This window comes from Ips typographus, linkage group LG15 (genome assembly GCF_016097725.1).
Source record: "Ips typographus isolate SLU linkage group LG15, UJ_Ityp_2.0, whole genome shotgun sequence".
Classification (NCBI taxonomy): domain Eukaryota; kingdom Metazoa; phylum Arthropoda; class Insecta; order Coleoptera; family Curculionidae; genus Ips; species Ips typographus.
This window is the reverse complement of record NC_138436.1, coordinates 519,976-537,876: the sequence shown is the minus strand read 5'-3', so window position 1 is coordinate 537,876 and position 17,901 is coordinate 519,976. Positions and strand designations below refer to the sequence as shown.

Genomic DNA, 17,901 nt, shown 5'->3' with positions numbered 1-17,901 from the left:
ACTCTGGTTAAACGTCAATAACTCGGTTATTTGACAGGTGACAGTAAAAGTGATTAGAAATAAAATTGTAGAGAACATTCCGAGGTTTCTAAAAATATCATAAAATCAGGTGATCGGGTGCACCGTTTGGCCGCTAGAGGGCGTCAAAATTGACCGTTAATTCAAAACAAATCAACTGCGCAGCACTCACTTTAAACGTCAATAACTCGGTTATTTGACAAGTGACAGTAAAAGTGATTAGAAATAAAATTGTAGAGAACATTCCGAGGTTTCTAAAAATATCATAAAATCAGGTGATGGGAGCACCGTTTGGCCGCTAGAGGGCGTCAAAATTGACCGTTAATTCAAAACCAATCAGCTGCGCAGCACTCACTTTAAACGTCAATAACTCGGTTATTTGACAAGTGACAGTAAAAGTGAATAGAAATAAAATTGTAGAGAACATTCCGAGGTTTCTAAAAATATCATAAAATCAAGTGATCGGGTGCACCGTTTGGCCGCTAGAGGGCGTCAAAATTGACCGTTAATTCAAAACAAATCAACTGCGCAGCACTCACTTTAAATGTCAATAACTCGGTTATTTGACAGGTGACAGTAAAAGTGATTAGAAATAAAATTGTAGAGAACATTCCGAGGTTTCTAAAAATATCATAAAATTAGATGATCGGGTGCACCGTTTAGCCGCTAGAGGGCGTCAAAATTGACAGTTAATTCAAAACCAATCAGCTGCGCAGCACTCTGGTTAAACGTCAATAACTCGGTTATTTGACAAGTGACAGTAAAAGTGATTAGAAATAAAATTGTAGAGAACATTCCGAGGTTTCTAAAAATATCATAAAATCAGGTGATCGGGTGCACCGTTTGGCCGCTAGAGGGCGTCAAAATTGACAGTTAATTCAAAACCAATCAGCTGCGCATCAGTCTGGTTAAACGTCAATAACTCGGTTATTTGACAGGTGACAGTAAAAGTGATTAGAAATAAAATTGTAGAGAACATTCCGAGGTTTCTAAAAATATCATAAAATTAGGTGATCGGGTGCACCGTTTAGCCGCTAGAGGGCGTCAAAATTGACCGTTAATTCAAAACAAATCAACTGCGCAGCACTCACTTTAAACGTCAATAACTCGGTTATTTGACAAGTTACGGAAAAATAGCTTAGAAGCAAAATTGTAGAGAACGTTCCGAGCTTTCGGAAAACTCGTCCTTTAAACGGGCGTTTGGCCGCTAGAGGGCGTTGAAAACTTACTAAAGTATCCGACTGAAACGTCCATGAATCGATCGTGCAATGGATGATTCGCCAGTCTGGCTTGCAGTTCCCGACAAATGTAGTATTCCCATCGATTTGGCGGTTTCTGGTACTTTAGGGCGACCGTACAGCTCATCTGGTAGCTGTACGCCTTGTAAACGGTACCGAATTGCCCTTTGCCCAGCAGTTTTTCGATCACGTAACTGTCACGTCCTGTAATCAAGTAAAATAGCGGTTTTTACACAAAAAATGACGTTTTTCTTGACAAAAAATGGTTTTAATTTATTTTAGAAATTCGAAAGAATCGATTTTCGTCAAAAAAACAAATTATTTGAATTTTTAAAAAATTTTCAAAATTCAAAAAATCTGTGAAAATGACGGTTTTCTTAACAAAAATTGGTTTCAAATGACTTTAAGAAATTCAAAAAAATCAAATTCCGTAAAATTTTTTTTTTTTTTTAATTTTGAAAAAAAAAATTAAAATTCAAAAATTAAGTGAAAATGACGGTTTTCTTAACAAAAATTGGTTTCAAATTGACTTTACGAAATTCAAAAAAATCGATTTTTGTCAAAAAATTAATTTTTTCAATTTAAAAAAAAAATCAAAATTCAAAAAAGAGTGAAAATGACGGTTTTCTTGACAAAAATTGGTTTTAGTTTATTTTAGAAATTCGAAAGAATCGATTTTCGTCAAAAAACAAATTTTTTTGAATTTTTAAAAAAATTTCAAAATTCAAAAAAATAGTGAAAATGACGGGTTTCTTGGCAAAAATTGATTTCAAATAACTTTAAAAAATCAAAAAAAATCGATTTTGGTAAAAAAAAACTAATTTTTTTTAATTTTGAAAAAAAATTTAAAAATTGAGTGAAAATGACGGTTTTCTTGACAAAAATTGGTTTCAAATGACTTTAAAAAATCAAAAAAAATCAATTTCCGTCAAAAAAAAAACAAATTTTTTAAATTTTTAAAATTTTAAAATTCAAAAAAAGAGTGAAAATGATGGTTTTCTTGACAAAAATTGGTTTCAAATGAGTTTAAAATTTTTTTAAAAAATTCAAAATTCAAAAATTGAGTCAAAAATGACGGTTTTCTTGACAAAAAATGGTTTTAATTTATTTTAGAAATTCGAAAGAATCGATTTTCGTCAAAAAACCAAATTATTTGAATTTTTAAAAAAATTTCAAAATTCAAAAAAAAAAGTGAAAATGACGATTTTCTTGACAAAAATTGGTTCCAAATGACTTAAAAAAGTCAAAAAATCGATTTCCGTCAAAAAAACAAATTTTTAAAAAAAAAATCAAAATTCAAAAATTGAGTGAAAATGACGTTTTTCTTGACAAAAAATGGTTTTAATTTATTTTAGAAATTCGAAAGAATCGATTTTCGTCAAAAAAACAAATTATTTGAATTTTTAAAAAATTTTCAAAATTCAAAAAATCTGTGAAAATGACGGTTTTCTTAACAAAAATTGGTTTTAGTTTATTTTAGAAATTCGAAAGAATCGATTTTCGTCAAAAAACAAATTTTTTTGAATTTTTAAAAAAATTTCAAAATTCAAAAAAATAGTGAAAATGACGGGTTTCTTGGCAAAAATTGATTTCAAATAACTTTAAAAAATCAAAAAAATCGATTTTGGTAAAAAAAAAACTAATTTTTTTTAATTTTGAAAAAAAATTTAAAAATTGAGTGAAAATGACGGTTTTCTTGACAAAAATTGGTTTCAAATGACTTTAAAAAATCAAAAAAATCAATTTCCGTCAAAAAAAAAACAAATTTTTTAAATTTTTAAAAGATTTTAAAATTCAAAAAAAGAGTGAAAATGATGGTTTTCTTGACAAAAATTGGTTTCAAATGAGTTTAAAATTTTTTTAAAAAATTCAAAATTCAAAAATTGAGTCAAAAATGACGGTTTTCTTGACAAAAAATGGTTTTAATTTATTTTAGAAATTCGAAAGAATCGATTTTCGTCAAAAAACCAAATTATTTGAATTTTTAAAAAAATTTCAAAATTCAAAAAAAAAAGTGAAAATGACGATTTTCTTGACAAAAATTGGTTCCAAATGACTTAAAAAAGTCAAAAAATCGATTTCCGTCAAAAAAACAAATTTTTAAAAAAAAAATCAAAATTCAAAAATTGAGTGAAAATGACGTTTTTCTTGACAAAAAATGGTTTTAATTTATTTTAGAAATTCGAAAGAATCGATTTTCGTCAAAAAAACAAATTATTTGAATTTTTAAAAAATTTTCAAAATTCAAAAAATCTGTGAAAATGACGGTTTTCTTAACAAAAATTGGTTTCAAATGACTTTAAGAAATTAAAAAAAAATCAAATTCCGTAAAAATTTTTTTTTTTTTAATTTTGAAAAAAAAAATTAAAATTCAAAAATTAAGTGAAAATGACGGTTTTCTTAACAAAAATTGGTTTCAAATTGACTTTAAGAAATTCAAAAAAATCGATTTTTGTCAAAAAATTAATTTTTTCAATTTAAAAAAAAAATCAAAATTCAAAAAAGAGTGAAAATGACGGTTTTCTTGGCAAAAATTGGTTTTAGTTTATTTTAGAAATTCGAAAGAATCGATTTTCGTCAAAAAACAAATTTTTTTTAATTTTTAAAAAAATTTCAAAATTCAAAAAAATAGTGAAAATGACGGGTTTCTTGGCAAAAATTGATTTCAAATAACTTTAAAAAATCAAAAAAATCGATTTTGGTAAAAAAAAACTAATTTTTTTAATTTTGAAAAAAAAATTAAAAATTGAGTGAAAATGACGGTTTTCTTGACAAAAATTGGTTTCAAATGACTTTAAAAAATCAAAAAAATCAATTTCCCTCAAAAAAACAAATTTTTTAAATTTTTAAAAGATTTTAAAATTCAAAAAAAGAGTGAAAATTATGGTTTTCTTGACAAAAATTGGTTTCAAATGAGTTTAAAATTTTTTAAAAAAATTCAAAATTCAAAAATTGAGTCAAAAATGACGGTTTTCTTGACAAAAATTGGTTTTAGTTTATTTTAGAAATTCAAAAGAATCGATTTCCGTAAAAAAAAAAACTTTTTGAATTTTTGAAAAATTTCCAAAATTCAAAAAAAGAGTAAAAATTACGGTTTTCTTGACAAAAATTGGTTTCAAATGACTTTAAAAATTCAAAAAAATAAATTTCTGTCAAACAATTTTTTTGAATTTTTAAAAAAATTTCAAAATTCAAAAAAATAGTGAAAATGATGGTTTTCTTGACAAAAATTGGTTTCAAATGAGTTTAAAATTTTTTAAAAAAATTCAAAATTTAAAAATTGAGTCAAAAATGACGGTTTTCTTGACAAAAATTGGTTTTAGTTTATTTTAGAAATTCGAAAGAATCGATTTTCGTCAAAAAACAAAATTTTTTGAATTTTTAAAAAAATTTCAAAATTCAAAAAAATAGTGAAAATGACGGGTTTCTTGGCAAAAATTGATTTCAAATAACTTTAAAAAATCAAAAAAATCGATTTTGGTAAAAAAAAACAAATTTTTTTAATTTTGAAAAAAAATTTAAAAATTGAGTGAAAATGACGGTTTTCTTGACAAAAATTGGTTTCAAATGACTTTAAAAAATCAAAAAAATCAATTTCCCTCAAAAAAACAAATTTTTTAAATTTTTAAAAGATTTTAAAATTCAAAAAAAGAGTGAAAATTATGGTTTTCTTGACAAAAATTGGTTTCAAATGAGTTTAAAATTTTTTAAAAAAATTCAAAATTCAAAAATTGAGTCAAAAATGACGGTTTTCTTGACAAAAATTGGTTTTAGTTTATTTTAGAAATTCAAAAGAATCGATTTCCGTAAAAAAAAAAACTTTTTGAATTTTTGAAAAATTTCCAAAATTCAAAAAAAGAGTAAAAATTACGGTTTTCTTGACAAAAATTGGTTTCAAATGACTTTAAAAATTCAAAAAAATAAATTTCTGTCAAACAATTTTTTTGAATTTTTAAAAAAATTTCAAAATTCAAAAAAATAGTGAAAATGATGGTTTTCTTGACAAAAATTGGTTTCAAATGAGTTTAAAATTTTTTAAAAAAATTCAAAATTTAAAAATTGAGTCAAAAATGACGGTTTTCTTGACAAAAATTGGTTTTAGTTTATTTTAGAAATTCGAAAGAATCGATTTTCGTCAAAAAACAAAATTTTTTGAATTTTTAAAAAAATTTCAAAATTCAAAAAAATAGTGAAAATGACGGGTTTCTTGGCAAAAATTGATTTCAAATAACTTTAAAAAATCAAAAAAATCGATTTTGGTAAAAAAAAAACAAATTTTTTTAATTTTGAAAAAAAATTTAAAAATTGAGTGAAAATGACGGTTTTCTTGACAAAAATTGGTTTCAAATGACTTTAAAAAATCAAAAAAATCAATTTCCCTCAAAAAAACAAATTTTTTAAATTTTTAAAAGATTTTAAAATTCAAAAAAAGAGTGAAAATTATGGTTTTCTTGACAAAAATTGGTTTCAAATGAGTTTAAAATTTTTTAAAAAAATTCAAAATTCAAAAATTGAGTCAAAAATGACGGTTTTCTTGACAAAAATTGGTTTTAGTTTATTTTAGAAATTCAAAAGAATCGATTTCCGTAAAAAAAAAAACTTTTTGAATTTTTGAAAAATTTCCAAAATTCAAAAAAAGAGTAAAAATTACGGTTTTCTTGACAAAAATTGGTTTCAAATGACTTTAAAAATTCAAAAAAATAAATTTCTGTCAAACAATTTTTTTGAATTTTTAAAAAAATTTCAAAATTCAAAAAAATAGTGAAAATGATGGTTTTCTTGACAAAAATTGGTTTCAAATGAGTTTAAAATTTTTTAAAAAAATTCAAAATTTAAAAATTGAGTCAAAAATGACGGTTTTCTTGACAAAAATTGGTTTTAGTTTATTTTAGAAATTCGAAAGAATCGATTTTCGTCAAAAAACAAAATTTTTTGAATTTTTAAAAAAATTTCAAAATTCAAAAAAATAGTGAAAATGACGGGTTTCTTGGCAAAAATTGATTTCAAATAACTTTAAAAAATCAAAAAAATCGATTTTGGTAAAAAAAAACAAATTTTTTTAATTTTGAAAAAAAATTTAAAAATTGAGTGAAAATGACGGTTTTCTTGACAAAAATTGGTTTCAAATGACTTTAAAAAATCAAAAAAATCAATTTCCCTCAAAAAAACAAATTTTTTAAATTTTTAAAAGATTTTAAAATTCAAAAAAAGAGTGAAAATTATGGTTTTCTTGACAAAAATTGGTTTCAAATGAGTTTAAAATTTTTTAAAAAAATTCAAAATTCAAAAATTGAGTCAAAAATGACGGTTTTCTTGACAAAAATTGGTTTTAGTTTATTTTAGAAATTCAAAAGAATCGATTTCCGTAAAAAAAAAAACTTTTTGAATTTTTGAAAAATTTCCAAAATTCAAAAAAAGAGTAAAAATTACGGTTTTCTTGACAAAAATTGGTTTCAAATGACTTTAAAAATTCAAAAAAATAAATTTCTGTCAAACAATTTTTTTGAATTTTTAAAAAAATTTCAAAATTCAAAAAAATAGTGAAAATGATGGTTTTCTTGACAAAAATTGGTTTCAAATGAGTTTAAAATTTTTTAAAAAAATTCAAAATTTAAAAATTGAGTCAAAAATGACGGTTTTCTTGACAAAAATTGGTTTTAGTTTATTTTAGAAATTCGAAAGAATCGATTTTCGTCAAAAAACAAAATTTTTTGAATTTTTAAAAAAATTTCAAAATTCAAAAAAATAGTGAAAATGACGGGTTTCTTGGCAAAAATTGATTTCAAATAACTTTAAAAAATCAAAAAAATCGATTTTGGTAAAAAAAAAACAAATTTTTTTAATTTTGAAAAAAAATTTAAAAATTGAGTGAAAATGACGGTTTTCTTGACAAAAATTGGTTTCAAATGACTTTAAAAAATCAAAAAAATCAATTTCCCTCAAAAAAACAAATTTTTTAAATTTTTAAAAGATTTTAAAATTCAAAAAAAGAGTGAAAATTATGGTTTTCTTGACAAAAATTGGTTTCAAATGAGTTTAAAATTTTTTAAAAAAATTCAAAATTCAAAAATTGAGTCAAAAATGACGGTTTTCTTGACAAAAATTGGTTTTAGTTTATTTTAGAAATTCAAAAGAATCGATTTCCGTAAAAAAAAAAACTTTTTGAATTTTTGAAAAATTTCCAAAATTCAAAAAAAGAGTAAAAATTACGGTTTTCTTGACAAAAATTGGTTTCAAATGACTTTAAAAATTCAAAAAAATAAATTTCTGTCAAACAATTTTTTTGAATTTTTAAAAAAATTTCAAAATTCAAAAAAATAGTGAAAATGATGGTTTTCTTGACAAAAATTGGTTTCAAATGAGTTTAAAATTTTTTAAAAAAATTCAAAATTTAAAAATTGAGTCAAAAATGACGGTTTTCTTGACAAAAATTGGTTTTAGTTTATTTTAGAAATTCGAAAGAATCGATTTTCGTCAAAAAACAAAATTTTTTGAATTTTTAAAAAAATTTCAAAATTCAAAAAAATAGTGAAAATGACGGGTTTCTTGGCAAAAATTGATTTCAAATAACTTTAAAAAATCAAAAAAATCGATTTTGGTAAAAAAAAAACAAATTTTTTTAATTTTGAAAAAAAATTTAAAAATTGAGTGAAAATGACGGTTTTCTTGACAAAAATTGGTTTCAAATGACTTTAAAAAATCAAAAAAATCAATTTCCCTCAAAAAAACAAATTTTTTAAATTTTTAAAAGATTTTAAAATTCAAAAAAAGAGTGAAAATTATGGTTTTCTTGACAAAAATTGGTTTCAAATGAGTTTAAAATTTTTTAAAAAAATTCAAAATTCAAAAATTGAGTCAAAAATGACGGTTTTCTTGACAAAAATTGGTTTTAGTTTATTTTAGAAATTCAAAAGAATCGATTTCCGTAAAAAAAAAAACTTTTTGAATTTTTGAAAAATTTCCAAAATTCAAAAAAAGAGTAAAAATTACGGTTTTCTTGACAAAAATTGGTTTCAAATGACTTTAAAAATTCAAAAAAATAAATTTCTGTCAAACAATTTTTTTGAATTTTTAAAAAAATTTCAAAATTCAAAAAAATAGTGAAAATGATGGTTTTCTTGACAAAAATTGGTTTCAAATGAGTTTAAAATTTTTTAAAAAAATTCAAAATTTAAAAATTGAGTCAAAAATGACGGTTTTCTTGACAAAAATTGGTTTTAGTTTATTTTAGAAATTCGAAAGAATCGATTTTCGTCAAAAAACAAAATTTTTTGAATTTTTAAAAAAATTTCAAAATTCAAAAAAATAGTGAAAATGACGGGTTTCTTGGCAAAAATTGATTTCAAATAACTTTAAAAAATCAAAAAAATCGATTTTGGTAAAAAAAAACAAATTTTTTTAATTTTGAAAAAAAATTTAAAAATTGAGTGAAAATGACGGTTTTCTTGACAAAAATTGGTTTCAAATGAGTTTAAAATTTTTTTAAAAAATTCAAACTTCAAAAATTGAGTCAAAAATGACGGTTTTCTTGACAAAAATTGGTTTTAGTTTATTTTAGAAATTCGAAAGAATCGATTTCCGTAAAAAAAAAAACTTTTTGAATTTTTGAAAAATTTCCAAAATTCAAAAAAAGAGTAAAAATTACGGTTTTCTTGACAAAAATTGGTTTCAAATGACTTTAAAAATTCAAAAAAATAAATTTCCGTCAAAAAACAAAATTTTTGAATTTTTGAAAAATTTTCAAAATTCAAAAAAAGAGTGAAAATTACGGTTTTCTTGACAAAAATTGGTTTCAAATGACTTTAAAAATTCAAAAAAATCGATTTATTTAGTTACTTTAGAAATCAAAAAAATCGAACTCCGTCAAAAAAATAATATTTTTTGAATTTTTAAAAAATATTCAAAATTTGAGTGAAAATGACGATTTTCTTGACAAAAATTGGTTTTAGTTTATTTTAGAAATTCGAAAGAATCGATTTTCGTCAAAAAACGAAATTATTTGAATTTAAAAAAAAAAAAAATAAATTCAAAAATTAAGTGAAAATGACGGTTTTCTTGACAAAAATTGGTTTCAAATGACTTTAAAAAACCAAAAAAATTAATTTCCGTCAAAAAAACAAATTTTTTGAAATTTTAATAAACAATTTGGAATTCAAAAAAATAGTGAAAATGACGGTTTTCTTGACAAAAATTGGTTTCAAATGACTTAAAAAAATCAAAAAAAATCGAATTCCGTCAAAAAAACAAATTTTTTAAACAAAAATCAAAATTCAAAAAAAAAGTGAAAATTACGGTTTTCTTGACAAAAATTGGTTATAGTTTATTTTAGAAATTCGAAAGAATCGATTTTTGTCAAACAACCAAATTTTTTAAAAATTCAAAAAATCTGTTTTTTTTTTACAAAACTCGATTTTTTTGATTTTTTAAAGTCATTTGAAACCAATTCTTGTCAAGAAAAAAAAAATTGAAAATTCAAAAATTGAGTGAAAATAACGGTTTTCTTGACAAAAATTGGTTTCAAATGACTTTAAAAAATCAAAAAAATCAATTTCCGTCAAAAAAACAAATTTTTTCAATTTTTAAAAGATTTTAAAATTCAAAAAAAGAGTGAAAATGACGGTTTTCTTGACAAAAAAAAAATCGATTTTTGTCAAAAAATTAATTTTTTCAATTTAAAAAAAAAATCAAAATTCAAAAAAGAGTGAAAATGACGGTTTTCTTGACAAAAATTGGTTTTAGTTTATTTTAGAAATTCGAAAGAATCGATTTTCGTCAAAAAACAAATTTTTTTGAATTTTTAATAAAAATTTAAAATTCAAAAAAATAGTGAAAATGACGGGTTTCTTGGCAAAAATTGATTTCAAATAACTTTAAAAAATCAAAAAAATCGATTTTGGTAAAAAAAAACTAATTTTTTAAATTTTGAAAAAAAAATTAAAAATTGAGTGAAAATGACGGTTTTCTTGACAAAAATTGGTTTCAAATGACTTTAAAAAATCAAAAAAATCAATTTCCGTCAAAAAAACAAATTTTTTAAATTTTTTAAAGATTTTAAAATTCAAAAAAATAGTGAAAATGATGGTTTTCTTGACAAAAATTGGTTTCAAATTGACTTTAAGAAATTCAAAAAAATCGATTTTTGTCAAAAAATTAATTTTTTCAATTTAAAAAAAAAATCAAAATTCAAAAAAGAGTGAAAATGACGGTTTTCTTGACAAAAATTGGTTTTAGTTTATTTTAGAAATTCGAAAGAATCGATTTTCGTCAAAAAACAAATTTTTTTGAATTTTTAAAAAAATTTCAAAATTCAAAAAAATAGTGAAAATGACGGGTTTCTTGACAAAAATTGGTTTCAAATGACTTTAAAAAATCAAAAAAATCAATTTCCGTCAAAAAAACAAATTTTTTAAATTTTTAAAAGATTTTAAAATTCAAAAAAATAGTGAAAATGATGGTTTTCTTGACAAAAATTGGTTTCAAATGAGTTTAAAATTTTTTAAAAAATTCAAAATTCAAAAATTGAGTCAAAAATGACGGTTTTCTTGACAAAAATTGGTTTTAGTTTATTTTAGAAATTCGAAAGAATCGATTTTCGTCAAAAAACCAAATTATTTGAGTTTTTAAAAAAATTTCAAAATTCAAAAAAATAGTGAAAATTACGGTTTTCTTGACAAAAATTGGTTTCAAATGACTTTAAAAAATCAAAAAAATCAATTTCCGGCAAAAAAACAAATTTTTTAAACAAAAATCAAAATTCAAAAAAAAAAGTGAAAATTACGGTTTTCTTGACAAAAATTGGTTTTAGTTTATTTTAGAAATTTGAAAGAATCGATTTTTGTTAAACAACCAAATTTTTTAAAAATTCAAAAAATCTGTTTTTTTGACAAAATTCGATTTTTTTGATTTTTTAAAGTCATTTGAAACCAATTTTTGTCAAGAAAAAAAAAATTGAAAATTCAAAAATTGAGTGAAAATGACGGTTTTCTTGACAAAAATTGGTTTCATATGACTTTAAAAAATCAAAAAAATCAATTTCCGTCAAAAAAACAGATTTTTTAAATTTTTAAAAGATTTTAAAATTCAAAAAAAGAGTGAAAATGACGGTTTTCTTGACAAAAAAAAAATCGATTTTTGTCAAAAAAAACAAATTTTTTGAATTTTAAAAATAAAATTTAAAATTCAAAAAAAGAGTGAAAATGACGGTTTTCTTGACAAAAATTGGTTTTAGTTTATTTTAGAAATTCGAAAGAATCGATTTTCGTCAAAAAACCAAATTATTTGAATTTTTAAAAAAATTTCAAAATTCAAAAAAATAGTGAAAATGACGGTTTTCTTGACAAAAAAAAAATCGATTTTTGTCAAAAAAAACAAATTTATTGAATTTTAAAAAATTTCCAAAATTCAAAAAAGAGTGAAAATGACGGTTTTCTTGACAAAAATTGGTTTTAACTGACTAAGAAATCAAAAAAATCGATTTCCGTCAAAAAAAAACAAAGTTTTTGAATTTTTTAAATAAAATTTAAAATTCAAAAAAAGAGTGAAAATGACGGTTTTCTTGACAAAAATTGGTTTTAGTTTATTTTAAAAATTCGAAAAAATCGATTTCCGTCAAAAAAACAAATTTTTGAAATTTTGAAAAAAAAAAATTAAAATTCAAAGATTGAATGAAAATGACGGGTTTCTTGACAAAAATTGGTTTTAAATGCCTTTAAAAAATCAAAAAAATTAATTTCCGTCAAAACAACAAAATTGTGGAATTTTGAAAAAAAAATTTAAAATTCAAAAATTTAGTGAAAATGACGGTTTTCCTGACAAAAATTGGTTTCAAATGACTTTAACAGACTTTAAGAATTCAAAAAAATCGATTTCCATCAAAAAAACAAATTTTTACAACCTTTTGGAAGCTTTTAGAACGATCGAGAATCATTTGGAAGCTTGAAGAACGTTCTCGAACATTGGGAAACATTCTAGAACGTTTTAGAACATTCTACAACTTTTTGGAACATTCTAGAGGTTTTTAGAATATTCTAGAACCTTTTGTAGACTTTTAGAACGTTCTAGAATCAATTCAAAGCGTGTAGAACGTTTTCGAACCTTGGAAAACATTCTAGAACGTTCTAAAACCTTCGAAAAACTTGTAGAATGTTCTAAAACGTTCTAAAATGTTTTCCAAAGTTCGAGAATGTTCTACAAACTTCCAAATAATTTTCGAACGTTCTAAAAGCTTCCAAAAGGTTGTAGAATGTTCTGATACGTTCTAGAATGTTCCAATATGTTGCAAAAATTTAAAAAAAGGTATTTTTAATAAAAATTGTTTGTTTTGCACGTTGGTACCGTGGTAAATCGTTAATAGTGCAAGTACAAGTGTAACTCGGTCAGATTGAGAAAAATCGAAATTCTAACCTCAAATTTGCATTCCTCGACCCCAAATTAGTCGAAAACGAGTACAAACTTGATAGAGCTAACTGGAAGAATAACCAAGTTGGCTGGCGATTCTGCGCAATTTCAACGCCCCGTAACTTTGTTATTTTCGCGAATAACCCCACGAAGTTTGTACTCCTTTTCGACTAAATCGGGGTCGGGGAATTCAATTGTGAGGTTAGAATTGCGATATCTCACACTCGGTTCGTGTTTTAATTTTTTCCGGACAAACGGTGCGTTTGACGAAAAAACCTCAGAGGACACAAAAGTTGCGCGGCAGTGGGGCGCACGCGCCCTAAAAATTTCAGCCGCGTAACTCGAACCGTTTTCGAGATTTCCCACTTTTGAAAACTCACCGATATAAACAGGATCCTTCTTTACCGACAGACGCGGGTTGCCGTCGATCGGCACGTAGCCGCGACTGTGTCGTCCGGGAAACGACACTCGATCCAACAATTGGTTGATCAAGTTGGCGTTGAACGGATCCGAGGGAACGTAGCCGATTGGTTGCGTCCGATTCGGTGACGTCACCATTTTTCTGACAGGACTTTGGACGGGTGACAGTTGCATTACCATCGCGGGTGCCGCGGTCTCGGGCAGACAGTGGGACGGTAACACGTCCTCCATTAGGTTGCCTGAAAGATTTTTCCAGAAAAATTCAAAATGGCCGCCTGAAACGCCATTTGCAAATTTCCCCCATTTTGAATTGAGTTAGAGGGGTCAAGTTTGTACTCGTTTTCGACTAATTCGGGGTCGGGGAATCCATTTCTGAAGTCAGTTTTCTAGTATCTTGCACCCAGTTCGAGAAACTTCCAAAAAACCAAGTTTTCGAAAAACTTAGATAAAAATTAATGGCACCATCGAATTCCCTGTCCCCGAATTAGTAAAAAATGAACCTAAACTGTTTTTTTTTGAAAAAATCAAAATGGCCGCCTATGGACGCCATTTGCAATTTCCGCCATTTTGAATTGAGTTAGATGGGTCGTGTTTATACTCGTTTTCGACTAATTTGGGGTCAAGGAATCCATTTTTCCAGTGAAATTGACTGTATCTTGCACCCAGTTTGAGAAACTTCAATTTGACAATTTTTTCTTTAAAATTTCGAGTTTAGGCAAAAATAAACATCACCACCAGATTCCTCGTCCCTGAATTAGTCGAAAACGAGCCCAAACTCGGTTTGTTCGGAAAAAATCAAAATGGCCGCCAGAGGCGCCATTTTGCGATTTCCGCCATTTTGAAACGAACTAGAGGGGTCAAGTTTGTACTCGTTTTCGATTAATTCGAGGTCGGGGAATCCATTTTTGCTGTGAAACTGACTGTATCTTGCACCCAGTTTGAGAAACTTCAATTTGACAGTTTTTTCTTTAAAATTTCGAGTTTAAGCAAAAATAAACTTCACCACCAGATTCCTCGTCCCTGAATTAGTCGAAAACGAGCCCAAACTCGGTTTTTTCAGACAAAATCAAAATGGCCGCCAGAGGCGCCATTTTGCGATTTCCACCATTTTGAAACGAGTCAGAGGGGTCAAGTTTGTACTCGTTTTCGACTAATTTGGGGTCAAGGAATCCATTTTTCCAGTCAATTTCACCATATTTTGCAACCAGTTCAAGAAACTTGATTTTTTTGATAAAAATCAAAATGGCCACCACTGGACGCCATTTGCAAATTTCCGCCATTTTGAATTGGGTTAGAGGGGTCAAGTTTGTACTCGTTTTCGACTAATTTGGGGTCAAGGAATCCATTTTTGCAGTCAGTTTTCCGGTATCTTGCACCCAGTTCAAGAAACTGGGGTTTGATAATTTTTTCTTTCATTTTCGGGTTTGGGTAAAAGATACGCAAAAATAAACGTTACCACTAAATTTCTCATCCTCGAATTAGTAGAAAACGAACCCAAACTCGATTTTTTGATAAAAATCAAAATGGCCGCTACTGGACGCCATTTGCAAATTTCCGCCATTTTGAATTTAAGTTAAAAAATCAAGTTTGTACTCGTTTTCGACTAATTTGGGGTCAGGGAATCCATTTTTGCAGTCAGTTTCACTGTAAATTTTACCCAGTTCGAGAAACTTAAATTTGACATTTTTTTTGCAAAATTTTTGTGTTCGTGGAGGAGATAGACAAAAATGAACGTGATCACAAGATTCACCGTCCTCGAATTAGTAGAAAACGAACCCAAACTCGATTTTTTAAATCAAAATCAAAATGGCCGCCACTGGACGCCATTTGCAATTTCCGCCATTTTGGATCGAGTTAGAGGGGTCAAGTTTGTACTCGTTTTCGACTAATTTGGGGTCAGGAAATCCATTTTTGAAGTCAAATTCACTGTAAATTGCACCCAGTTCGAGAAACTTAAATTTAAAATTTTTTTGCAACATTTTTGTGTTTGTGGAGGAGATAAGCAAAAATGAACATCACCACTAGATTCCCTGTCCTCGAATTAGTAGAAAACCAACCCAAACTCGATTTTTTTTATAAAAATCAAAATGGCCGCTACTGGACGCCATTTGCAAATTTCCGCCATTTTGAATTGGGTTAGATGGGTCAAGTTTGTACTCGTTTTCGACTAATTTGGGGTCAAGAAATCCATTTTTGAAGTCAAATTCACTGTAAATTTTACCCAGTTCGAGAAACTTAAATTTGATTTTTTTATTGCAAAATTTTTGTGTTTGTGGAGGAGATAGGCAAAAATGACAGTCACCACTAGATTCTCCATCGTCGATTTAGTAGAAAACCAACCCAAACTCGATTTTTCTATAAAAATCAAAATGGCCGCTACTGGACGCCATTTGCAATTTCCGCCATTTTGAATTTAAGTTAAAAAATCAAGTTTGTACTCGTTTTCGACTAATTTGGGGTCAGGGAATCCATTTTTGAAATCAGTTTTACTGTAAATTGCACCCAGTTCGAGAAACTGGAGTTTGACAATTTTTTCTTTAATTTTCGGGTTTGTGTAATAGATACATAAAAATAAACGTTACCACTAAATTTCTCATCCTCAAATTAGTAGAAAACGAACCCAAACTCGATTTTTTAAATCAAAATCAAAATGGCCGCTACTGGACGCCATTTGCAAATTTCCGCCATTTTGAATTGAGTTAGATGGGTCAAGTTTGTGCTCGTTTTCGACTAATTCGGGGTCGCGAAATCCATTTCTGAAGTCCGTTTTCCGGTATCTTGCACCCAGTTCAAGAAACTGAAGTTTGACAATTTTTTCTTTAATTTTCGGGTTTGTGTAAGATATACATAAAAATAAACGTTACCACTAGATTCCCTGTCCTCGAATTAGTAGAAAACGAACCCAAACTCGATTTTTTTGATAAAAATCAAAATGGCCGCTACTGGACGCCATTTGCAATTTCCGCCATTTTGAATTTAAGTTAAAAAATCAAGTTTGTACTCGTTTTCGACTAATTTGGGGTCAAGAAACCCATTTTTGAAGTCAGTTTCACTGTAAATTTTTCCCAGTTCGAGAAACTTAAATTTGATTTTTTTTTTTTGCAAAATTTTTGTGTTTCTGGAGGAGATAGGCAAAAATGAACGTCACCACTAGATTCCCCGTCCTCGAATTAGTAGAAAACGAACCCAAACTCGATTTTTTTGAAAAAAATCAAAATGGCCGCTACTGGACGCCATTTGCAAATTTCCGCCATTTTGAATTGGGTTAGATGGGTCAAATTTGTACTCGTTTTCGACTAATTTGGGGTCAAGGAATCCATTTCTGCAGTCAGTTTCACTGTAAATTACACTCAATTCGAGAAACGTCAATTTGACAGAAATTTAAAAAAAAATCGGATTTGCGTAAAAAAAACGTCGCCACTAAATTTCTCGTCCTTGAATTAGTGGAAAACTAACCTAAACTCAAATTCAAAAAAAAAAAAAAAAAAAAACAAAATGGCGGCTACAGAACGTAAAAAGAAAAAAAATGAATAACACCCTGCACCAAACTGGAAAAATTGCAAATAACTCGTTTCCGATGCGTTTTAGCAAAAAACTTGTAAACAGCAAATTTGTAGAGAATTTAACGGGCTTTCCAACTGTCGCAAATGGAATGTCCTAACCCTAAAAACGACCGAGTTACAGGGTGTCAAAGTACAACCACTAAATTACCATTTTTTTTTTTTTTTTTTGGGAAACAATATTCTGAAAATTATTCAGTTTTTCCTGGAAAAAAAAGAAATTTTTTTCTGAAAAAACGTCTAAACTGACTGTAAAATTTGTGGGAAAGTTTGAAAAACCGAAAATTTTGAGAAATTCTCAAGAAACTGACGTTTGAGAAATGGTTTGTTAAAAATCATTGGTAGTGCAACTTTGACGCCCTCTAGCGGCCAAACCCTTATACTAACCAATACACTTTTATATATCAATAGAAAGCCCTTTTCACTGGCTATCCATCGACATATAAAACTTTTACAAAAGTGTCACAAATAAGCGAGTTATTTGGGTTTAAACGAGTTGGTGCAAACTTACCTAACAGACTTCTTCGTAGCTCCTCGTTCGCTTTCATGTTTTGTTCCAAATAGCTGTTGTGCTCCTCCGAAATTGTGTTGATTTTGTTGTGTTTGGTGAAAAACGAGGATTTCGTTGTGGTTCCGCTGGAACCCGAGGAAGACCTTTAAAAAGAATGGAAAAAAAAATTTTGTAAACTTTAACGCCCTCTAGCGGCCAAACTCGGAAATGAACCAATCAACTTTTATACGTCGATGGAAAGCCCGTTTCATTAGCTTTCCATTGACATACAAAAGTCCTATAAAAGTGTCATAGATAAGCGAGTTATTCAAGGTCAAAGCAACAACTGTCAAAATGGTTGTAATGGAAAACTTGCTTGATTTTAACGCCCTCTAGCGGCCAAACTCGGCAATCAACCAACCAACTTTTATACGTCGATGGAAAGCCCGTTTCGTTAGCTTTCCATTGACATATAAAAGTTTTATAAAAGTGTCACAAATAAGCGAGTTATTCAAGGTCAAAGCAACAACTGTCAAAATGATTGGTTTGGAAAAGTTGTTTCACTTTAACGCCCTCTAGCGGCCAAACTCGGCAATCAACCAACCAACTTTTATACGTCGATGGAAAGCCCGTTTCGTTAGCTTTCCATTGACATATAAAAGTCCTATAAAAGTGTCATAGATAAGCGAGTTATTCAAGGTCAAAGCAACAACTGTCAAAATGGTTGTAATGGAAAACTTGCTTGATTTTAACGCCCTCTAGCGGCCAAACTCGGCAA

The 17,901-nt window shown here is 27.0% G+C and overlaps 1 protein-coding gene across 1 annotated transcript in view; it reads right to left on the bottom strand.

Annotated features, from left to right (window-relative positions):
- The window catches only part of LOC145738080 (mitotic checkpoint serine/threonine-protein kinase BUB1-like), a 96,676-nt gene that overhangs the window by 32,350 nt on the left and 46,425 nt on the right, over window positions 1–17,901 (bottom strand). Inside the window, exons 12-14 of the mRNA XM_081992938.1 lie at window positions 17,145–17,287; window positions 13,034–13,312; window positions 1,248–1,460 (exon numbers count right to left, since the gene is read on the bottom strand). Coding sequence (XP_081849064.1) covers window positions 1,248–1,460; window positions 13,034–13,312; window positions 17,145–17,287 — 635 coding nt within the window. The remainder of the gene's footprint in view (window positions 1–1,247; window positions 1,461–13,033; window positions 13,313–17,144; window positions 17,288–17,901) is intronic.